At 43.2% G+C, this 24,243-nt stretch overlaps 1 protein-coding gene across 2 annotated transcripts in view; it reads left to right on the top strand.

The window, feature by feature from the left end:
* The first annotated feature begins 2,212 nt into the window (after positions 1-2,212).
* Positions 2,213-24,243, top strand: part of MCUB (mitochondrial calcium uniporter dominant negative subunit beta) — a 54,538-nt gene continuing 32,507 nt past the window's right edge. For both annotated transcript variants that reach the window (XM_086464295.1, XM_086464294.1), the window contains exon 1: positions 2,213-2,341. In XM_086464295.1, the coding sequence (XP_086320421.1) occupies positions 2,213-2,341 (129 nt within the window). The remainder of the gene's footprint in view (positions 2,342-24,243) is intronic.

Below are 24,243 nucleotides of genomic sequence, written 5' to 3'. Positions count from 1 at the left end.
AACTAGCAAATCATCCTAAAAGCTGTCCCCCTTGAATAGCCTTCAGGTCCAGACAGGGTTTTATTTGTTCAGTGGTTGCACTGAAGAAATGTTGCCATTCACTCCATTTTATAGCTCTTTTAATGGGATCTGTGACTGTAGTGATGTTTCACAGTTTGTTTTTTTTTTTATTTACTGTATCTAATGGATATGAACAGATAAATGCAATGACAGTTTTATGTAGACTTTTCTTTGACAAATGTTAATTATGTATGATGTTAGTTTAGAAATTAAGTATGTTACAGATGCATTTTGAGGTGTGATTTGAAAAAAAAAAAAAACAAACCTAACTTACAGTGAGTACTTGCAGTGCAAATTGTAAGACACAATTGTTGCTTAGCCAGCAAAGCAGGAGTTGCCTCATGAGGCCATCAGAAAGGTGTGAAAGGTAAACATAGGGTACGTGTTTCAGAGTGTCAAAGTAATCTTTTTAAACTTGGCAGTGATACAAGGCCTGACTAGTAAAACACTCTCTTGTCTGGTCTGTAGAGAAAAACATGAGTCTGATTTCCCAGTCCCCTGCAGAAGGTAATATCCACAAGGTGCTGTGAGTGGCAGTGCTTCTTTGCTCTTTACTGACCTTTCAAAACAAAGTACAGAAAAATAAGTGTAGCACTGAACAATGACCAAAACTAAATGATCTCTTTTCTAGTCCTGACACTGATTTTTTCTTCCCCAAAGAAGAAAATTTTGATAAAACTGTCACTATGTAGTAGGAGTAAAATAAAAAGATAGTTACCATGACTTAGTTAACTCTGCTTGATGAAATTGTAAATATTCCTTCTTAAATTAAGGAATTTAACTATTTCACCTTTGGCAACTTTGTGGATCTTAATATAATTTAGTTAATAAGGTACATAAGTCCAGAAATTAACTTCTACTTTGGCTAAAAGAAAATTGCTCCAATAAAATTTTGAGAATTTTTGCTGTGATAAATATTGTGATTTTATCACAAGTTGCTGCCTTTGGGAGTCACTGCCTATTAATAGTGCAACGTCTCTTCTTCAGCTGTTCCCTGGGACCATACTCACTTTAACAGATTGCGGTGACCCTGAAATGGGAATGAATGGCTCTGATCTTAGCTGTGTAAGGTTTCCCTTCCAGAGTTTGGAAGATGGACACAAGTGGGGTCTTATTTAGTCCCTCAGAGCCATCAAGCATGCAATCAATTGTGGAGGTTTTCCATGATAGTGACACTATTCAGATCAGCAACACCCCAGTTTCTAAGATCCTTTTGTCATCATCGGGTAAAACTGGGTTTGTTTCATGCAGCATTGCTTTGGAGGAACGTCATAAAGGGCAGAGAAAGCAGAGGACTCCAGCACTTTCCTGTACGTTTCCCTGATGTAATGCTGTGGGTCTGATATGCTTTGGTAGTTTGTACTGAACATGAAAACCTGCGTTTGTGGGCATGGAGATTCTGTGGGGTGAGGTTATATCAAATGACTGACTAGAAAAGGGTTAAGCCTTGCTAATAGTTCTACTGCTGTAAACAGAACTTTCTTGTAAAATAACGAACTCCTTTTGTTTTCCTTTTGTGCTTTGCTGCTTATTCCTGTGTTACCAGAATATTTATTCCACTGAAACACAGCAGGTAGCAATAGTCCTCCTCCTCAAAAAGGCAATACTCAGCTCCAGCAAAGGCAGGTGTTCAGGTAAGACAGAAATTTATGATTACCTCAACCTCAGTTATACACACCGTTATTGAAATCCGTTTTCAAGCGCAAGAAGAAAGACGCAGACTAGGGGGGACAGCACCTGTACCCAAAGGGCGGTGGGTTGCGCCCAGCTGAGCCAGGGCCAGGGCCCGCCGGAGCCGCCCTCCCGCCTGCAGCTCGCCGTTGCCGCCGCGGTAGCGGCTCCCAGCCGGGCTGCGGGCCCCGCACCGAGCGCCCGGCCGGGCACCCCCGCCCCCGGGAGCGCCCCGTGAAGCGGGACGGCGGGAGCGCCCCGGCACGGCACGGCCCGACCCAGTCCCTCCTCGGCAGCGGGAGGGAAGGGGAAGAGAAAAACCACCCAAAACCACCCCAGCGCCGGAGGAGACGCCCTCCGCTTGGGCGCGCCCACGCCCGGCGTGGCAGCCAGCGCCGCCCGCCCTGAACTGAGCCGAACCGCGGCGGAGCGCGCCCGCAGGCGGCCCGGTCCCCGCCGGAGGAGGAGGTGGTCTGGGACGATGTTGGCGGGGCTGGGGCGGGCGGCGCGGAGCGGCTGGCCGCTGGGCAAGTGGCAGCCCCCGCTGCTGCTGGGCGGCCGGGCAGCGCGGGGCAGGCGGGATGGCTGCCCGCCGCCCTCAGCGCCTCAGGTAAGGCGGAGAGCGGGGGAGCGGGCGAGGTTCACCGCGGGACGGCGTCGGGAAGAGGCGGAACTCTCCCTCGCGGCTGCTGGCGCCCTGCCTGCCTTCCCGCCCCCTCCCTTCCCCCGGGCGGAGGGGCGCCCGGGCCGCCCTGAGGCGCGGCGGGGCTCGGCACGGCGGCGGAGGGACAGAACTTGGGAGAAGTCGAGCACCGCCGCGGTGTTACCCCGGCCGGGCTGGAGCCGGAGGGGCTCCGGGGCTCCGCCGCGGGGCCGTCCGGCTGCTGCCCGGCTCCCCCGGGGCCTGGGGAGGCTGAGGGACGGGCCCCCGGGGCGCGGGGCTGCCGTTGGCGGGAGGAGCCGCTGCAGCGGCCGGGGGCGGCGGTTTAGGGAGACAGCCGTAACGTGGGGCGGGGGGGTTTGTGCTCTGTACTCCTCCGTCCTCACAACTTCCTGAGCTGTGGTTCAGGCTTTGTGCCGCCTTTCCGACGCCGAGGTGGTTGGAGAGCGGTCGGTGAGTCGGGGGCTGCCGCTGTACAGCGCGGGAAACCTGACGGGAGCGTGAAACAAAGTTCTGCTGACGGGCTGTGGTGGCACTGCCTGGCGCGTATGGAAATAACGGAGCCCATCGGCCTCGGAGCTGCTCTTGGCTTCACGAAGTCTCGGCGGTCCTGTGAGTAGGAAGGATGAAGGAAAACATGAAGGCACAATGACTTCAAAAATGAAAGCCCTGCTGGGACGTAGGGCGGTTACAGAGCCCTGACCGACTGCCTGCCGGGAGAGGAGACAGTTTAACTCTTGATTATCGTTTGTAATAGCTGGGGTGCTATATATGCTTGCAGACGTCGCTGTGATGAAACGCAGCAAAGCCCCGTCCCTGCAGCTGGGGCCCTTCCATGGTGAGGAAGGGGCCGGGGCATGGGGTGACACCCGGGGGAGGAAGCCTGGGGTGCTCTGGGCCTTGTCGGTGAGCAGCTTCCACAACTGGGGTCTTGAAACCCGCGGTGGCAGTTGGAGTTGAGGAGTTGGGCAGAATGAACTCTGTGGTTTTGGCTGAGGATCTTTGCACAAACTACTCAAAAACCCTTACACAAAATTCCATGCTATGAATTTGCACCATCTCTGTTAGCGTGAATGGCCCTTTGCCTTGTCGTGCGTGTGTCTGAGGACGTTTAAGAAGGACATTTAAGATGAGTATTGACTTAGCCTCCTTAATATTCTAAGGTTCAAACGTGGTGGGCTAAAAACATCTTGCACTTCACTGTGAGCATTTACACTGTCGTTCAGCACACGCTGATACTACACAGTTTGTCACCTCTAACTTCTCCAGGGTACTGCTCTGCAGACAAGCTTCGTGCTTTTCTAAGGCTCTAAAATGAGACTGAAAGCTGATAAAGCTTCAAGAAGAGACACCAAAAAAGACAGGAGGAGGAGGAAAAGCTCTTGCTGTGGCAGCGCTGCCATTATAAGAAAGAGCAGAAAAATGATCGGCCCTGTTACTTCGTGGGATGGAGCGCGACAGTGATGTGACTCAGGAATTGAATTCTTGCACCAAATTGGTTATGGAGAGGGATGTTGTAATGTTGAGGAAAAGCGTGATTGGGAAAAGTGTTCAATACAAGATTTTGTTTATTTCTTAAGTGGAATTTTTTGGAATAAATGAATATGAAATGCTTTTTATGTATGCACTCCATAGTTCTAGTTTTTCTACAGAGTTGATAGCATGATAGATGAATGAAGGATTTTCACTGATCTCCCCCTTCCTGTTTTCATCGTTGGGTACCTTTCAGGTTTTTGACTATGTGTCTGCAGAACAGTTCAGGTAGTTAAAATATTTTTTCTTGTAAACAGCCTGTAGCTGTACTTTCAAGCTAGTGAAAATGAGAAAAGTCCCAGTTGTTACTGTGGTTATTTAGCTCTTTAGATTTTAGTGTAATGCAGAACATCAGATTTACATACATCTTGTCCACTGCAAAATCTGGTGTGATTGTTTAGGTTTTTTTCATCAGTGTTTTCTGTTTGATCTTTTTGTTGTTGTTATCATTGCTGTTGTGTGTTGCTAGCCCTCCTGCTTGCCATTGCCATTTGGATGAACAAATACTTTGCTTCCAGCTCTGGAGGGAAAGGCTGGAGTGCTTGTGCAGGGCTGAGGAAAGCAGGGCTCGGTCGCTTGTTGCCTTTGCCCATGTTGTGGTCTGGTGCTGTCGTGGGCCGTGTTCTCCAGCTTGTTTCGTGCTGTGTTTGGTGATGGGAATCGGTTTGCCTAAATGCCTTTTGGGGCATTGAGTGTAGGTTTCCATTTGTAAAGCTGGAGGTGATACTTCCGTGGCTGCACAGGTTTGTGGCGTGTGTACTTAGTCACACGTGCTGTGAGATACTCGGGTGTTACTGTGTTGGTGGGCAGGTGTGTAAGTACACGGTGTATTTGTGCACTGTGTTTTTGACTAATAAATATGCTGCTGTGGGGACAAACAAACCATTATTGCAATGGCTATTTGCTGTGATTCTTCTGTAAAAGCAGGGATTGCTGTCCTGAATAGCTGTATCCTGAATTGTTAGCTTCTCAGCTCTGCTTTTAGACAAAATCCACAGCTCTTCTGATGGCTGTGATTAGCTGCTTTGCCTTGGAACAGTGCTTATACAAGTTCCTCTTTATTTTGTAAAGTTGAGCTTTTTTGTTGCATGTGTTTATTTTATTTTTTTTTTGAAAGTGGCTAGTGCTTAGACAGACACCTAGTTTTTCAAACTGAGTGAAGCACGTTATATTGTATTCTGTGGACAGGCTTTCTTATTACACATAATTTCATTCTCAAAAGGGTGCAGTTCATCTTGCTAGAGTCCCCGATTTGTAGTGCTGCAGTTAATTTTGCACGTGGTGAAATGTTGCCAGCTCTTTTGCTGCTTCTTCACTTGCACTTTTTAACTCCCGCAGCTCTTACTTAGATAAATGCCCTGCTTGCACTGCTATCTGGGAGGAAAAGCTCCCCTCACCATATCACCGTAGAGAACAGATGTGTTGACACAGAATAAAAGCTTAAAATTACTGGGGGTTTTATATATTCATAAACCTTCTAAGCCAGGAAACATTGAAGGGACTGGATTTTTTTTTTTTTTTTTTTTTTTTTTTTTGAAGATGATCCTAGTTAGTTTCTCTGTAGAGCTGAATCTGACTGATCTAAAATTCTGTTGCTTTTTATGGCCATTCATATATGTGAGATTCCCAGTTTAGTCCATACCATGGAAATCTGTACCAGCATGCCTACATCCTTTGGGATGGGCAGCAGCTGTGGAAAATGAAGCCTGGGTTATGCAGTTTCTCTTTGCTTAGAAACAAGTGTCTTTGCAGTTGCACAGCCCCGTTCTTGCTAAAACTGTTTCTCTCCTGTATGAAGATGCTGCAGTGGTGCCATTTCTCTTGCAAAAAGCACGGCTTGCTTTGAACAAGTGTGAGTGAGGGAACTAAAATGGGAAAACTAATTTTTTCAAAACGTGAGATTGTTAATATCATTAACATTTTCGTATGCAAAGTTCTCTTAAAATTGTGCCTCTGGAATATATTGGTGAGGGGAAAGATTGTGTGTAAGCTGGCAAGATCAAATTGCAAAGGCTTCTGTGAAAAACATTACAGATTTGTTTTCTCCCTTGATTAGGCTATCACATATGCTTGTCGCTGAGGGGAATTTTCTTCCTAGTTGTGAACTGCAGTCAGTAGGAGAGTCATTGTTTTTTTTTATCTGCAGAAAGCAGAGAGGAGGTTTTTTTGGTTGGTTGGTTTTTTTGGTCAGTTCCCAGTGTCATCCATGTCTGTCAAAAACGTTTCTTTTAATGCTTTCAGCTGATAAGGTGTTGACTACCCAGTTCCTCAGACTGGCTTGAACTTTTTTCCTGTCCTTCCTGTTTGTTTTTGTAGCTATTCTTCTTACCCCCAGATTACCATAATGCTCCCAGCATTATACCTATCCAGTTTTATACAGTCTTATAAGCAAGGATCTAAATGTGTCCTAATAGCCACAGGGTAATTGGAAATGTGTTTTTCATTTGGGTTTTTTATTTTGCCCCTTTCTCTTTTGCACATACTCTGCAGTCAGGATTTCTAAGATACTCTGTCAAAGCAGCAGCCTCAGGACATCCCAGGCAGCTACAGAGAAGTGAATTATCATTCAGTGTTTTGTGCAGCTGAATATTTCACATAAATGTGGTTTAAGTCTCTGCTTTGTGTTTTCAGCCTACTCGGGTTCTTTGGAAATTGAGATCTAATTGGAGCCAAGAACTGGGAGTAATTTGTGGCCGCCGGGCCTGTTTTCCCCGCTTTCCTTCCCTTTAGAAGCCTTGCACAACAAGTTAGCTTGTTGATCCAAGTCTTGTTTTCTAAACAGAAACCTTGTGCTTATACTGGTGTATGTCAACAAAAACATACAACCCACTGAACGGTTTGTTTATGGAAGCACTGTTCACTCTTACAAACACTCATTTCTAAATGCGCTTAAAAAGGCATTTAGAGGATCTCTGGCTATTGTTGTAGGAAATGTGTCTGTCTCAGCAAGTTTGTTTATTTGCCTTTGATACTGTGTCTATGCCAGAATAACAGGATGGCGTTGGGAATGGCTAGTAGCCATTTGCTGTTGTTTCTTCGCATCTGGCAGCTGGGACGTGGCTATGTTTTCTCTGATAAATACACTTTTGGAGAAGGATGTGATATATAGCACAGAAATTCATCATCCTTTGTACTTCTACGCATACTCTCATATACTGCTCTTTTGTGTCTGCTCTCTACAGGTTCTGTAGTAACTCAGTGGGTTGTGAGATACTCTTGTATGTGCGAAACACTCATTTCCTTAGAGGTTTAGGAAATTTCTAGTAATCAGCCTCACTTGGTGTTTTAAACTGGCATCAGCACTGTGACTTCCCAAAATTGTCAGTGTGTTTTTTTCCAACAGGTCAGGTGACAGAAAAGCAGCAAATTGGATGTGTAGATCAGATCAGCTCACCTTGCATAGAATATTAGGGTGCTTCTTTGCCTGCTTTGAGTAAGTGTCAGTAGATGCGTGTCTTTGGTGTTTGTGTGAATATAGCAATTACTAAGAAAGGAAATGAAAACCAGCTCCTGCAAGGCTGGAAAGAGCACAGTTGAGCTCCTCAGTGTCACAGGCTTAAAGAAGTTGGAGCTTTTGTTTGCCAAGTAGAGGCTGTGTGGTACTGCAGGAAATGTAAAGGAACCCTAAAACTGAAATGCTTGTCTAACGTTACTATATAAGAATCTTTATAATACTTTAGCAAACTTCCCGAGGAGCTTTCTTGTATGTGATGTAGGAGTAATAGACTGCGCTTCCCAAAGGTGGGGAAGTACATTACTTCAAATATATGCAGCAGACTAATTGTAGAGGAAAATAAGAAGGTAACCTTTTCCTGTTGATAACCATAGCAACATTTGTTTGTTTATTTTTTATAATTTTTTATTTTAGAATGGGGATAGAAGTAGTCATACCATGAAGTGCTACCTGTATTGGGTGCTCTGTGGTTAATAAAGTAGATGACAGAAAATGATACTGTGATTTCCTTTGAAGTGCATGTTGTGGTCATGCAAACAGTGCTGTAAGTGTGAGTAATTTTTTTGTTGCTTGTGAGATGAGGAACATCTGTCTGGCACTGTTCCTTCTAGCACTCTGGGCAAGGCCTTTACTCTTTTGTGCGTATCTGTAAAAAGACTAATACTAAACCTCTAGAGGATGTCTTGCTTTGCAAGTGTCTTAGGTGCTCCAAAGATTTACCACAAATTATTGAAGTGCTGAGTACTTGATGCAGTTTACAAACCTAGTGCATGTTTGAAGAATATGAGTCTCTTATGATGGTGTGGGATTTTTTTCTTTCTTTTTACATTTTTATGTTTTAAAATCAGGTTTTAAAGCTTAGAAGGCAAAAGTGTAGACCCTATTCTGGAGCTTATAATACCTTAATTTCTGAAGGGGTGGGAGAAGAAGGGAAATACAGATTTGTTTTGTTTGGTTTGGATCGTTTTTTATTTTTGTTTTCTTGTGGTGTGTTTCTTCTTACTCAGTAAGATTTTTGGCATCACAGAGCGAGCAAGCAGTACACCTATTCTCAACATCTAGTTAAACATTAAAATCTTGATTTTCCTCCCTTTCCCCTTGAGGGGAAACGAGCTGAAGGAAAATGAATGGAATAGCTGGGCTTGAGCTAGGCTTGGTTTCTCTAGGATCGTCTTCACCCTGATGGCATACTTGCAAGTCAGCAGCAGAGATTAATTTCTCATTGGGTGGGTGGTTCCTACAGCCAGGTGAGAAGGCAGAAAGCTCTTCTGAGCCCAGGGGTGTGTCACAGTCACTTCTGGGCCTTGTTATAGTATTAATGATGTTAATTAAGTGTCTGTTAAGGGCAGTAACCCTAGCTCTTACTCTGGGTTGGTTTCTCTTCTTTTTTGCTCTTTTCTAGAAAGATGAAAGGGAGAGACAGATTCTCTGTATTGCTGCCTTGTCCTCTGTCTTGCTGTCAAGTTATTGAGTAATAATTTAGTGATTAGATTTGCGTGGGGAAAAGGTGGCTTTTTATAAGGTCACTTCTGCCACTCTTACGGCTGCTCACTGTGTCGTTTCTGATATTCCAAGCTACTCTGAGGAACCCAATGAACAATTAAATTAAGCTATTTGTTCTGTGAACTTGTGTAGGGGGGGCTGGGAGGAGGACAGGTTTCAGGCCTGCAAGTTATTTGCTGCGACTTTTTTCATCCTCAGCTGATGGATGATGGAATGGTCCTGGATCATCTAGAAATTGCATCCAATGCAGGTATTCTGACATGCTGTCCCCAGTATACTTTGTGTTTGCCAGGCAAGCTGTGATATGTGGAGAGTGGCTTGGTCTATAAAAGTACTGCTGTACACCCATTTGTAACTGATACAGCGTATGAGGGATCCGTGGCGTGATAATGGTGAGGATAGATGGCTTACGGGGAATACTTGACCCAAAGTCTGTTATCTCCGAGGGCTGGGAAGTGCAGAGCTATTCTGAAGGTCAGGTCCATCACTAATCCCTCAGGTTAGAATGACTCTATTTACTGTAACACAACAGCTGAAGAAGGGAATAGAAGTTAAAATGAACGTTGATCGGCTGCCTGCCTACTGAAAATGATAACTTTTGTAGTCCATAAACTAATTCTCCTTTGTTCAGGGGGGGCTGGCTGGGGTAAGCGGCCTCCTACTCTGTGTGGAAGTATCAGGTGTCAGCGGTCAGTGTGCGGACCGATGATAACTGGCAAGCACAACCTCCCCTTACTGGTGAGGAAACATTCAGTACTCCCTCAGACTGAAATGGAAAAAAGAGGTTTACTGTAGAAATGGGAAATTTATACCTTTTAAAAGCTGCATTTATCGCGGTGAGCACAGGTGGTGCATCTTCAAAAGGACAGAAAACTTGAGTACATTATACACAGGCAAGAGACAATTTACTTCCCCCCCCCCCCCCCCCCTTCAGATAAATGTCTTGAGGCAATTATTTTCACATTTACTGGCTGGTCATTTTAGATCAAAATTACTTCAGTCTTCACATTCTAGTCAGATGGCTAGAAATAAATTGTCTTCTTTTAAGAAATGTTTTGTTTATCTGTGAAGTAGGCAGCAATTTCATCTTCCCAGTATCTCCCCACTGGTACTTAAAAGTATAATAAGAGACCATGAAGTTGATTTAGAGATCACAAAAGCGTCTTTAAATGTTTTATATGTTTGCCAGAGTGGAGGAAAAATTACATTGCTGTTCTTCCTGGCAAATCAAACTTAATATATCATGGGACATCACTTTGGTCAGAGTGCCATGATGTGGAAAAGATCAGTGCTCTCCGTGTACAGTGTTGTCGCCTCTTTTACCTGCAGCGCTTATGCCATACTGTTCACAGAACAACGTTCCTACAGTTTTGTTTGAGGTTTCTTTTTTCTAGGGCCTGACCTGACCTCTGTACCTTCTCATGCAAGCTATTCGTTATTTATATTCTGTACTCGCTTTTTGAACCAGCCTCTCTCTGCCTGTGACAGCACAGCTGTGAACATATTCCATTGTGCTGTCTGTGGAAGAAAGACTTTTTTTTTTTATAAAACCTCAGCTTTATGTGTTCTAAATAGAAGTATAAAGGCGCCAGGCCCCCGCTGCTCCTTGTCCGACCCCTGCAGGCTGGAGTCCCTCATGTGAGACACGGTCGTGCCAGTGTTCCTGATCCAAGGAGCAAACCCAGCACAAAGCAGCTGTGCAGCTGGGGCTCCTCTGAGGGTTGCGGTGACGGGGTGGAGGGAGGGTTGGTGTAGCAGTGGGCCGATCACCAGGCTGAGCTAGATAGAGGCTGAGTGCTGAAGAGATGATTCAGCTGGGAGTGGGGCAGAGATTTTGGCTAGCCTGGGGTATGCAGTTGAATGAGTATGTTAGCAAATAATCAAGTTTTAAGTTAATTGCAATAGATTAAGATGGTTTAAGCTGTCTAAAAATGTTTTAGAAGGTGGCAAACCCACTGCATAACCACAAAGTAGTTCGGCTTCCTTTTCTATGGGTACTTTTCTATGGGTATGTCTCTGCCTTGCCCTGGACAAGGAAGGAAACTGAAAGAAGTGTTTGCAAACAGTAGAATGAAAAGAAGTACAAAAATATAAGCCCAGTGGAAGACATACATCTGTAATAAATACTATGTGAGAAGTTAAAGTTAATGGTCTTGCTGTCCTGAATGCTGAAGCCAAGGCTCGCAACTCTGAATCAGTGTTGGAAGTCAAGGATCTTGATCAGTGGCTTAGGTAAATACTTGATGCTGTTAATGTAGATAAAATAGTTAAAACTTAAAGGTGGTCATCTTTCACAACTATATCATAAAGGCTGTGTATGTGATTTGTGTGTCTTAGTGTTTTAGGTAGAACGGGTACCTGTGGAATGGCAAGGTTAGGAGTTTATCTTAGCTTCTCTGTGGATCAGCTTCAGTTTACCAGCCATTGCCCACCCCCTTGCCCTGCTTTTCAGAATTTTAAAATTCCAGATAAAACTACCAGGAAGTTGTGAACAACTCGTCAGCTTCTTAAAAGACAGCAACAGATTTTGAAGTTTACACGGAGCTCATGAATTGGCAGAACTGAGGGAGATGAATTCCCCAGCTCTGTAAATAAAACTTTTTTCAGAGCATTACTCATGCTAGTGTTTTTAACCGAAAGCAGGAAGTTGCTTAAATTTAGAGAGGGAGGGAATGGAGACACAGCAATTGGTGATCTTGAGCAATTTGTTTTCTTCTGCTGCCAGTGGCCAGAGAGTGAGCTTTCTCTTCTCCCTTCCTCTCTTTTGATTTGACTGCTGGATGGCTGCGAACTGTTTAAATAGCAAAACTGAATCAAGCCCTTGGAGCTCTTTTGTGAGGAGCTTTTGAGCTCGGTAACCAAATGCCATCATTCAACCCTATGCTGTGTCTGTGTCAGATGGGACTTTGCTTTTAGTTTGCATGTTCCCTTTTAGTCTTACATGCTGCTGGATTTGTATTAGTGCTTTCCCAAAGGCTGCTTTTCAATGAGCCCTAAACTGTTTGGGCATCATGTTACTTGTGTTTGTTGCACACCTTTTGGCAATTTGCTTGTTAGTTTGGAAAAGTTTTTGAAGCCATAATGTGTTCTCTGTAATATCCCAAAGTGTAAGCCTTGCTAAAGGTGCAACGCAAGGAGACTGTGAAGGTTCAGCGTGGGGAAGTTCCTGGGCGTTTTGCCCTCAATTGACTTGGGAGATGGCCTGCTGCAGGATGAGTTGCAACTCATAAACCAGGAAAAGTCTAATAAAAATCTTGAGACAGGATTCCTGCCAGAATGTATTCCCAGGCATTGGCACCACAGCAGTATCTTTTATCTTGCAGTCAATTATGACTGGTACAGTTTCTCAGCTAGCTGCAATGGCTTTTAGTCAAAAGCAGTTTCTTGTAAGGCAGGTAACGCTATTTTTTGCAGAGCTGGAGCTAGTCCCAGTTTAATGGGCAGGCATTCTGCACTGAGTTTTCTACCACTTTTTTCTCATTTTTTTCTGTTGGTTGTGAGAGCATTCACCAATATTCTTTATTGTTATAATTTTAATAACATTTAGTTTGACGTGCTGTATGATATGAAACTGTAGTTCATATGTAGGTCTGCGTGCTTCAGTCAGAAGCCAAAGGTGTGTACTCAGTGTTTGTAGCCTTTCTGGTGTGATAAAATTCGGTGTACTTAGAAGATCGCTGGTTGAAGGTTGGAAGTTTCTTGCAATGCCCTGTGACTGTAAGCATATTGGAAATGTGACTGAGCTGGGGTAATTTAAAGAGACATCAAATAGCCCAGGCCCTAAAACTGAGTTATAGCTGTTAAACCATGCGTGCTCCTTGGAGTACCGACCCCAAGCTGTTCTTCATGGCAGTGGAAGTTTAAAGTGAGTATATTTTGCTATAGATCAGACCCTGATAGGAGTTTAATCTGGGCGAACAATCATAGTGGTGCCCTTCTTCAGCATTTCATAATGCTGCACAAACTGTAGCTTGTTCCTGTGTGAGTTGGTTACCTTTCCTTCTGCAGTGGCCTTGTTACTTTTCTCATGAACAAGCATGTAATTGTGTTTGGAGATTCCCCTGAGCCAGCAGATGAAAGCTGGAATCTCATTGGCATTCAAATATAAATGGAGTTTTGGGTTGTTGGGAAGTAAGGTCTTATAACCGAGCACTCTACTGCTAACAATTATAGCACATCTTGTCTTACTTGGCATTAACTATCAGTAGTTAATAGTTTTCTTGACATAATACAAAAGCTGTGGTGCAAGTTGTGAATATCATAACTAGTGCAAGAGGTAACTGCATAAAGTTACATAATAAGGTAGATGCTATCAAAAGTTATTAACAGGCTTAAACAAAAATGCTGATGATGTTTATTCTTATGCTGCTAAAAATTTTGAATGTCATATAACATTTAGAATTCAAACCCTTAGATACTGCTGTTGGCCGTTGTGGTGTTCCTAATAGTTTCTAGATATTGGATGAGGCTCTGCAGTGGTGGGTCAGCCCGTTGTGTAATCCCATGACTCAAGGACTTGAGCTTTAAGAAAAATAGCACTTCGTGGCAGCAGTCAGACTAGAAGAAGCCAGCAGCAATGTGCTGATCCACAGGTCAGTGCGTACTCCTGTGGCACAGGCTAATCTTATCTGCAAGCATGCAAAAGACAATGCATTTCTGTGACACAAATTTGAAATACATATGCACAAGCAATACAAAGTTCTGGGAGTGGCCGTCATAAAAAACAGTCGACCAGCAGCTGTTCCTAGGTCTGGAGCTGACAGGGAAACTCTCTTTTCTGTTTTTTTTTTATTTTATTTGTAGACAAACTCAAAACTGGAATGGCAGATCACACATTATGTTTAAATCAGGTGCTTGCTGGTGTCAGAGGGGCTCCCTTGCTGCTGTTAGAAATTCACTGGTGTGTAATGAAAAAACGCCTAGTTTATCTCTCTTAGTGTTGCCGACACCACACCTAGCCCAGCTCAATGCAGATAGCCCTCAGTCTGTCTCTAGCTCCTGCTCCAGGCACGTCACTGTGCTTTCACTTGAGAGGTCACTGTACAGTGCAGCCCGAAGCCCCGCAGAGCGGCGAGGGTTGCGCTGCTGCAGTGCTGCTTTCTCAGCCAGTAGTGGGTCAAGATATGGTTTTCAGCCTTCTCAGGGGATCAGCTTCAGGGGGAGACTGTAGTTGGAGGAACTTGTTTTGTTTTTCCCTGCTTTCGTGCTCTGTCCCTCTTCTCCGCACTGATGAAAGCAGAAAAATCTGATGTCTGAGTTCAGTTGGTTGAATCTCAACAGCACATATTCAGAGGGAGTGAAATGTTGAACAACAATGTTTATTCAAAGGCCATGGTGAAAACACAGAATCGATGGACTCTTGTGTTTAGCCCAAACTCGTGGGCAGTTTGTCTACACCGTTATGCTACCATGCTCTGCTTGGTGGACTCTGTGGTATTTATATCCCCTTATCAGTGCAGAACTATTCAGGCTATCCCTTTTCATTTAATAGTGTTAATTAATGCCTCTGTTTAAATTTGAGTAGTTTGCCTGTTGCTGCAGAGACTTAAGCTGCAACAGGTAAATATGGCAGATGGTTATGTTTTTAATTGAACTTTGATCATCTTATTCTGAGAGTGAAAGAAGATAAAGATACGGGGGGGAAAAACCTACAGAGACTGATCAGTCTCTTTATGTAGCCACAAAACAAATGAGGAAAGAGGTTTTTGGGTACGTATTTTAATCCATATAAAATCCTCTTTCTTGGGATTGGCACACTGAAAAAGCATATTGCACAAAATACTGTGGTGTCAAAGAGATTGTGACTGTGTTTTCACTTGTACTTTCTTCTAGTATGACACATTGCAAACATGGTTATGAGTATTGCTCACTTGTTAATTTTTTCTAATTTGTTAGACTTCTAATAAGCTATCACTGGAAAAAAATCAGATGCTATTTTGCAGAAAAACCCTTACTCAGTCCTAAAGGTGTTTGTTATAAGCTACTGCAGCTTCTCCAAACTGCAGTTTTCTCAAGCAAATGCAAGTTTTATAATGTAAGATTTACAAGAATCCTTCTACTGTGAATTTGTGGGGAACTCAAGCTCAACTCCCACTGTCTTTCTTGCTCACAACAAAGCAACAGACAGTCTGAGAGCGTGGTTGATACCGTTTTCTTCATTTTGGTAAGAAGGATGGTGAGCTGATAGTCCTGGGTATCTGCATTTCATATTGCAGATGGTCTTGGAGGCAGATCGGGCTCTGTGGGCATGATTATGCATTTCACTGTGTCTTGTTCTGAGTGGGCTGCTATATCCAGAAAACGCTGTCCATATGGGGAGGCTGGCTGGGATTCTGGAAGCAGCGTGTAGCTGCTCAGTGTGTTGGTGCACCTGGACCAGAAAGCCCTTCAGTATTGTGCGGTGTGCATCTAGCATGCACCTTCTCACCGGGTCGGGAAGAGAGCAGTGGTGCCAGAGCTTGTTTCAGGCTCTTGCTTCAGGGTGCAGCTTTTTGACCGAGTGTCAAATACACAAAGTAACACAAAACAAAAAAATTCTTTGATCGAAGCAGGTTATAAGATACAGAAGAGACTTTTCCCCTACTGTATTTCTAGCAGTGAATGCCCTCTGCGTCCACTTCAGTCACTTGACAGCAAGCCGTCCTTGAGTATTTTGTGTGTGGGGTTTTTTTTTTTGGATGTCATAACTTCTCAAAATGTTAGACACCTATTTTCTAAACAAAATAATATGGTTCTGTGTACTTGCCTTCCATTGGGATTTCAGTCTTTGAGATGGATTTGAATAGTGGTTTTTTTTCAAGCTCTTTCATAGTCAAGAGGATAATACATTCTTTTACTAAAACTGAGATTCTTATCATGTAGACAAGCAATTATAGAAGAACTGAAAAAACCAGCAGAAGGATTTGAAGCATGTGCATGTCTGAGAGCAGCTAATTGAAATGTTTTGCTGTCTGGGATTGGACTTTCCTAATTTGCTTTTTTAACTTGGTCAGCAGTATTGACCTAAGTTAAAGATTGACTTAACTGAATACGAAGGGTGTTGTTTCAGAAGGGAATGGGTTTCAGCATCAAATTGATTTTCCAAACAAAGGAAGTCTGTTTATTGCCTTGATAATGTTTCAGGTATTCGAAGTATTTTTTGGTCTCATTCAAAAACTGAAAATACTTTCAATTTTAGTGTTCAGCTGCTCTTCTATTTAACTCAAAGTAGCTTGAGCAGACATTGTTTTGCTAGTAGAGTTTGCAAACTCTTCTCAAATTAAGGAAGATGTACCAGTCAAAGCACTACTTTTGCTGGTATACCTCCATCTGCACTAGGAAAACCTGTAACAAACAGGGATTTTTCCGGCCAAAGTCCCAAAATTGATGAAAGCCAAGGAACTGGTATTAATCCTCATTTAAATCTTTGAAGAAAAAAGAATCAGTGTAATTATTTACGTATTTTGCATATACGAGATGTTTCTATACTGAGAGGCTTTGCTGATATAACTATACTACAAATCTTTTTTTTGTGGACACTTTGACAGACAGGAGTGTCCTGGTTTGGCTGGGATAGAATCACAGCTCAGCCATGCTAGGCAGGCTGTGTACAGTTTGAGTCAGCCAGGGCAGCTGACCTGAGTGAGCTACAGGGGTAGCCCGTCCCATAATGTCATGGTCATTATAAAGGGGGGAAGGTTTGCTGAGGAAGGGGAGCTCCTGTGAGGTTCTTCTGCTTCTCTGTCTTCTCCCTGCTCCTGAGGACTGCTCTCCGGTCGATTGTGACCTCTGCATATTCATTTGGCTGCGTATAACTTTGTGTTCTTTTGTTGGTACTGGTGGTGTTTCACTGGATCTGTTTTCACAGCAGCCCACGGGTCTGCCCTCTTTTCCTGATTCCCCTCCCCGGCTGGTGAGGGGTGATCGGGTGATAGAGCGACTGTTAGAGTTTAGCCCTGAGTACAGGCTAAACGTAGACACAGGAGGCATAATATTTATAACTACAGTTTTTGAGTTACAGCGGTTACTAGTCAGCTGTTTTCTGTTTACTTTGAAAGTTCTAAGCTTAAAATACTTAGAATAGCATGTTGTCATAATATTAATATCCTTACACATTTAATTTAGGGTAAGGTATTTAATAAGAAAAATGAAAGAATATGGAGAGTTGCTCAGATAAACGTACAAGGAAGTCTCAATATCTGGCTGTGTAATTACGACTAGATTTTGCTATTGATTGATCATTTTCTATATTGCAGCTGATAGCTTTGATAATTAATGGGGAAGAAAAGTCGAGTGGATTTTTTTATTAGATACTTCAGAGATGGTAGTAGTAGCTAAAGGACTCCATAGCTAGGTATCCTATGTCTTTGTTGAGATGTTTCCTGATGATAGCTATATCAATAAGCTCTTTCTAATGTTGACAATGCCTTAGCAGAGCTAATGTGATTTTTTTTTTTAAAATATACAACTCCATCTTTAAGATTTTACTTGTAGTGAGGCAAGAACTAAATCCAGTGTTGAGTCAGCTGGACACTAATCACTATCCAGTGATGCTGTGAATCAAGGTGAGCAGCTTGTCAAGAATAACATGTCTTTGTCTTTGCTAAAGCGGAAGTTAAGCATGCTGATAGGTGCTCAGTGGAAGTCAGAGGTGCTGTCTCTCAAAGAAGCAAGATGCTGCCAGCCAGTTAATTGATGAGATCTTGCCTCTAAGTGAGGCAGCGGCTCTCAGTTTCTGTTCAGTATAGAGCTCTGTAGGAGTCAGGAGCTGGGAGCTGATGACTCTCAACACACTGGGACGTCAGCCCTGTGCCAGCCTGCCAGCATGGCCTTCCGCATTAGCCATAGCACATCTTTTTGCACCAGCACCATGGGATGTTGATCTCTAATTTGTAGAAAGGACAGAGGCCAAACTGGAAGCTGTTTTTTCTTGCCCACTGCTAAATGCAAGATAATAGTCTGTTTTGTTGCTACTAATGCTGCAGTAAATTTAACTCATGCTAATAAAATGCCTGCAGTGGGTCCTGTGCTCTTAGTAGAATACAGAAGTGAAACAGCTGGTGTAATAATGACATCTGCTGCTCGCTATGGCTCTGAAGATGTTTGGGAGTGCAGTCCTGGCATTACTCTTCTAATGGTGATGGTTGAGCTGGAGTTACAGAAATAAGCTTATATTCTGAATTCTCATTAGAACAACCCACATTTATTCTGCTGAAAATGGTCTAAGTAGAGGGTTTTGCTACATATCAGAGATAGGAATGGAAGCTGCTTTGTCCTGTCTTTACAGTGACACCTAACAGACGTAAAAAGAAATTGCAATGTTGCTTAAACCCACAGCTGTGTCCAGAACTACACTGGAGATTGGCCCTTTGAATTTGATGCCTTTGTAATATTTTAATCAATAGGAATGTACTTGATTTTCTGATAAATAGCTTTACAGGTTGGCACCCTGTAACTGCAGCTCCTGGTGTTTTTAGGTGGTGTGTGTTCTTTTCCGTGAGTTGCTCCAGTGATCTCTTTTCAATTTGGGATGCTGACAGGAGGAGCAGAGCTTTAGAGGATTCAGTTCACACTTTTTCCTAGGGAGATCCAAACATGCTGGGTAGTGTAAGTATGATTTTAACAGGCTCAAGACATAAAGAAAGACAAAAAGGTAGAAGGAGGTTGCAGTGAGGTGGGGATCAGTCTCTTCTCCCAAGTATCTAGCGATAGGACAACAGGAAATGGCCTCAAGTTGCGCCAGGGGAGGTTTAGACTGGACGTTAGGAAAAATTTCTTTACTGAAAGAGTGGTCAAACATTGGAATAGGCTGCCCAGGGAAGTGGTGGAGTCACCGTCCCTGGATGTGTTCAAAAAATGTGTAGATGAGGTGCTCAGGGACATGGTTTAGTGGGCATGGTGGTATTAGGTCAACAGTTGGACTTGATGATCTCAGAGGTCTATTCCAACCTAATGATTCTATGATTCTGTGAAGTGATAGTTGTAACTCCAGCCACTCCCTCATTCAAACTCCCCAGGGGAGTTTGGGGAGATGCCTAGGTGCTGTAGTCTTTGCTGTGTGGAGCTGTGGGCACTCGCTCTTTGTCTGGAACAGACAGTGGCCAGGACTTATCTTGCATTCTGAGAAGGATGCGATAAATTGGGGCCACTCTACGCTTACCACTGACCTTTCCCAGCTGCTGCTGGGGCCTGGAATTGGCTGATGACTTTTTCCACATCTGCCCTTGCCCGGCCTGGTCTATACCCAGCTAGAGAACAGTTGATCCATAGCAGCTCAATGCTACTCTTCTGTCTCCTGCAAATAATTTTAGAGACTAAGAATCATTTTCCCCTTCTGTTAATAGTTGAGGAAAGAACAAGTTTTTCTAATTTGTGAAGCTGAAGCTCATAAAGCAACAAGTGTGGAACAAACTTTCAGATGATTCCTTATCCGAACAGGTCAGAGTGACAAGTTCATCTCAGATTAAATGCTGTTATAATCTATTAGTAGGATCCATTTGTATCCCGGAGGAGAAGTATACTTAGGTTGCAAAATATGATATGCTATCAGTGTCAGACTTTAGGGGAAGATGAAAACATTATGCTGAAGTAAAGCTAAGGAGAATCGAGCTGATAAGTATGTTGGCGTGATTCTAGTAGTTAAATATTTACCAGAAGCAGAATGCTCTTAGAGTCTTTTTCTTTTTTTTTTTTTTTTTCTTTTTCCATCCATCAGTATAATAAGGTAATAAACCATGCATAGATTATAGTTCTCTGGGGAAATGCCTGCAAAGGGTCCTGCTTCTTGAGCAAGGACAGTTCATGTTCGATTCCTTCAAAAAAAGAAACTAGAATATATTGAGTATTTGTTCAGAGTCACTGGAAAACAAAGTTTCTGCTTGAGCTGTAGAGTTAGTGTAGCACAGTGTAAGGAAGTATTCTGCCTGTGAGTTCACTTCTGGGAGTATCAGGATGGGTGCTGGCTGAATTTAGTGGTTTGATGGGATCGGATTTTGCTGTTTATCAGTTGCAAGTTCAATAGCCAATCTTATCTCTCTTTAGCCTGCTGTTTGTAAAGGAAATTTTCAAGCCTGTGGTCCCGATGGTGATTTGTGTTGGTGTTGCATCAATGGATGCAACAATTACGCAAAGCCTCTCTCCTTACCATAAATCACTTTTGCAGGCATGGCTGTGGGTTTGCTGTCCTGATTTGGTGTTGTCCTCCTTCTCAGCCCCCTTCATGCTCACTCTGGTTGCTCCCTCTGGACTGAAATCCTTAATGCTCCTGCAGAGGCCCAGAATCTGGGCTAAATGGAAGCAGAAGAGCAGTGGCAGTGTGGCAATGCCTGCTGTGTCTTCACACAGCTGCTAACATCACCCTGCAGCTGCTGCTACTGAATAGAGAGACCATGCTTACATGTACCTTATGTTTCACACATGCAGAATACAAGATGAAGTTCTGAAGTGGCTGGTGTATTTTTTCCCAGGCCTTGCTGTGTCACTGGTGCTGAATACAGCCATTTGATAAAAGGCTTGAATAACTATAAATTCCTCTTGTGTGCCAGTGAAATCCAATAGCATAGATGTTGAGGGAGAATCTGAAAGGCATCTGAAGAGCAACATAAAAGTGGTAGGCTTTAGGGGGATTGACAGTACTTATTTTGTAATTTTTGTGGTAATAAAGTAAACTTAAAGTTGCTTGATATTCCATTTTACTAGTCAGTGTCTCAGTGCTAGACAAAAAACTGCTAGACAAAAGGAAAAGAGCAAGCGTAATACTTTTGTCATGCTTCTCCCCATCTCCCTGGGAGGAAACCCACTGAATTTTGGGACTCCTGAAAAAAAGTTTTAATGATGAGGAAGACATGTGAATATGCTAGAGTGGTAGGAAAGACCAGTGTAATTTTGTATTGCGTGTGTGGGAGGAATTGTTTCAGAGAGTACAAGTGCTGGTATGACAGTAACTGAAATACTATATATATAGGCTTGTTCTATTACCATAAAGGTATTGGTCATTGAAGGGAACTTAAAAGCAGTGTAAATGGGTAGAAGCTGTAGAGATTCATTTATGAGGAAAAAATTAAGAATTAAATATGCATAACTTGCCTAAGCAGTGACTACAAGGGGTTCATAAATCTAGCAAGCATGAGAAGTGCAAGCACAGAAAAAATAAAAGAACTGTGTGTATAGTCAGGGATAAAGCAAAAATGGAGACGTCGAGTATCCTACGTGTGACTTCCTGAGAGTGAAATGGTCTGAGTTATTAAATACCCTCCTTTGGGAGAGGGCAGGAATTCATTACTTGATGTACACAGAGCTACGCTAGACTGAAATCTAATAAATATGTAGTAAGAAGAATCCTGTCCTTTTAGAGTGATTAGATGTATGTATCGAGTCTGGCTTCATCCTGTGACGTTAGTCACATTAGCTGTCAGCATTATTTGAATCTAGTGTGAAGGACGCATGACACAGCAAGAGTTAACCATGCTGCCTTGGGTCCTGCAGACAAATGCAGATTTATAAACCTGACAAACTCCTCACTCTCTTCACATTCTTGGATACCAGGTTGAGGGGAAGAGAGTGTCACAGTCCTTTTGGATCTCTCAAATCTACAGGACAACATAGTCTGTAAATTAAACTTTATTTAATGAGCTCATTAGGAAAGAAAACAAACATGTCAAAGGAGCTCAGTCCCCTTTGTACAGACTAGTCTAACATATGGATTAACTAATTCATCCCTTAATTCATGAGGGTTCTGACTCGCAAGTTCTCTGACTCGTAACTTGTGCACCCGTGAGCAAAGCGGTTACCTCGCGGAGTGTGAGAGTGCTCATCCTTCCTGCTCCCACACAGTGCGGGTGTCCCTGTGTCACATGAAAGCCTCAGCAGTCCTGCTGCTGCTGGATCTGCTTCAAAAGCTTTTTGGGTAAGCTGAGGAATTTGGGTCTGTACCATTTCCATATGTTAGGATTCTGAAAAAAATGCCAGACAATCGAAATGCAAGGACGGTGGCTGCAGGAGATGGCAAGCTGCGGGTGATAACAGCTGACTAACGACCTTTAGCCCGTCCTGCCAGTGCATTGCCCTTCCTTTGACCTAATGGCGCTGCTCCCAGCATACATCAGGCCTTGGGATGGGCTGCGCTGTTGGCCAAAATCTGAGCAGAAGCTGAGTGAACAGGCACAGAGAGACTTTCTCAGGCCTGCCTCTCCATCTGATGGTCAGGCTGAAGCTAAGTGGTAACAACTCCTCCTCCTTTGCTAGGCACTTGTTCTTAGACCTTTGCTGCTCTTTGGGAGTCTCCTTTGAGAATGTACCAGTTGCATTTGCTGCCACGTATGGTCGCTGAAGCATGCAGGCATGACAGGAGCCTACCTGAAACGGGCCAGAGTCTGAAGCAGAGTTGGCTACTGTACAGCTGCTGTGTGCTGCACTTGTTACTTCCACTGGTTGCAGCTATTTTCGACATTTAGCAAAATAGCTGAAGGCTATGAAGTTGGATCTCCTAAAACCAAGTTGCAGAGTGTGTTTAATACATGTGATCATTGCAGTGATAGTTGTGTGGCAAAGCAGAATGATAGTGTGACAAGGACATTGAGCTGCTGTACTTTGAAACTCATGTTAAATGCACTTGTATTTTGTTTTTTGAAGCAAAGCTTTTGAATGAAAACATTCTTGCCCTATTCTCGTTCCTCCCTGGGCATCCCTAAGGGATCTACGTACCCACAGTTGGGTGGGGGGATGTTGAGCTAGCTGGACTCTTGTTTGGACCATGAGGGCCATTTGTAGGGTCTGAGATGAGTCCTTGGTTTCAGTGTGGTTTGTTCTTCTTGACACCTGATCTACTATGCCCCCAAAATACAGGCAGCAGATGGGTCAGCACCCCAAAACAAACCAAGATCCTTTGATCAAAAAAGTTAAATCAACAAAAATATTCACTTATTAAAAAAAAAAAAGGTAGCATTTAGGCATTATAGATTTGAAATTAAAAAGCTGTGGGTGGAGAGTTTAAAATGTAATGTTTATCTTCATAGGGGTTTTCTGCTAAGTCCTAGAACAGGGAAGCACACAGTACTCTTTCATATGTGATGCAGAGAAGATACTTTCATACACAGGTTTTGTTCTTTGCTCCACTGTAACCTTTGTGTTTTACCTTTGGCAAATCACTGAAACTGTGTTGTTTTTTCAGTCTGGATAAAGAAGTAATTGTACTTCCCTGCCTGCAGCAGTTGTGTGAGGATCAGCGACAGAGATGGTCAATTACAGTGTGAGGAAGAGACTTATAATCAAATTAGCCGTAAGTGTTCTAAAAGATAAGAACGTGTTTCCTGCCTTCAACCTTTCCTTATTTTCCAAAGCAAGTTTTTTAAAAAAACCTTTTGGCAGGCTCACTACTTTGTTGTTGAACAGCGAACTCTGACAGCTGTTACAATCTGGGTTGAGATGCTCTTTACTATCTGTGCCTGAACACCTAGCAGTTGAAAATAAAACACTGGGAAGGATTAAGATGCCAAGTGTTCATTCTGTTTTATATTTAGGATGCCAACTGTGACTACCATGTAGGGTGAGGCTGTTGAAGCGGAGGCACTCTTCAGAGAACGTGGAGCAAGATGCTGCAGAGGGCTGTCTCAGGACACCCCCTTCTCCTTTCTTGCCCGGTGTCAGTCAGCTCCTGTCACAGGCTGAAAGTGCAGGACCTGTCAAGCATCTTCTTGGGCATCGGCCTTAGTGAGACAGGGGTGTGACTTTCTGCGATAGGGGCTAAGTAGTAATGTAGACTAAAGCTAAAGGTTTGATGTAGAGAAGCAGCACCCCATGGAGACATAGGAATCCTGCAGCCCAATTTTTGCAGTTGTTGCCGGTTTAATTTTCAGAAAACTCTTGTTCTCTCCTAGATTTGAGCTGTTTTGTTGGTTTTTAAATGCAGCTGTACCTTGGAGGGTTGAACTAATGAAGTACATTTTTATTTTAGTCAGATAGTTAACAGTTACTTTACAAAATCCTTGTGAAGTACACAGTGCAAAGGAAATACAGGTTTTCAGCACTTTAACTCATATACAGGTATATTATTGGCTATCCATTGCTCCAAGCCAGTGGATATTGTTGGTAGTTGTTCTAGTTCAGTCATCCATGAAATATTCACAGATTTGCAGTCAGCTTAGAAGTGAAGCTGTCAAAACAGCCCTCCTGGCAATGATAAAGAAACAGCTATCAGAGAAGTGGCAGGCAGCTTCCGGGCTGAAGTGTTTCACTTCAGAAATTTCAGCACCATTTGCATTTTGTATCATTTCTGAGAAATGCATAAATAAAAATTCTTTCTCGTTTGTGGTTTTTTTTTTTTTAAAAGGATTTTGAAATGTCCAAACTTGTCATCTGACTTGTTTTTAGTGGATTTTTTCCTTGC

The sequence above is a fragment of the Leptosomus discolor genome, chromosome 4, assembly GCF_034619465.1.
Source record: "Leptosomus discolor isolate bLepDis1 chromosome 4, bLepDis1.hap2, whole genome shotgun sequence".
Classification (NCBI taxonomy): Eukaryota; Metazoa; Chordata; class Aves; order Leptosomiformes; family Leptosomidae; genus Leptosomus; species Leptosomus discolor.
This window is presented reverse-complemented; position numbering and strand designations above follow the sequence as displayed.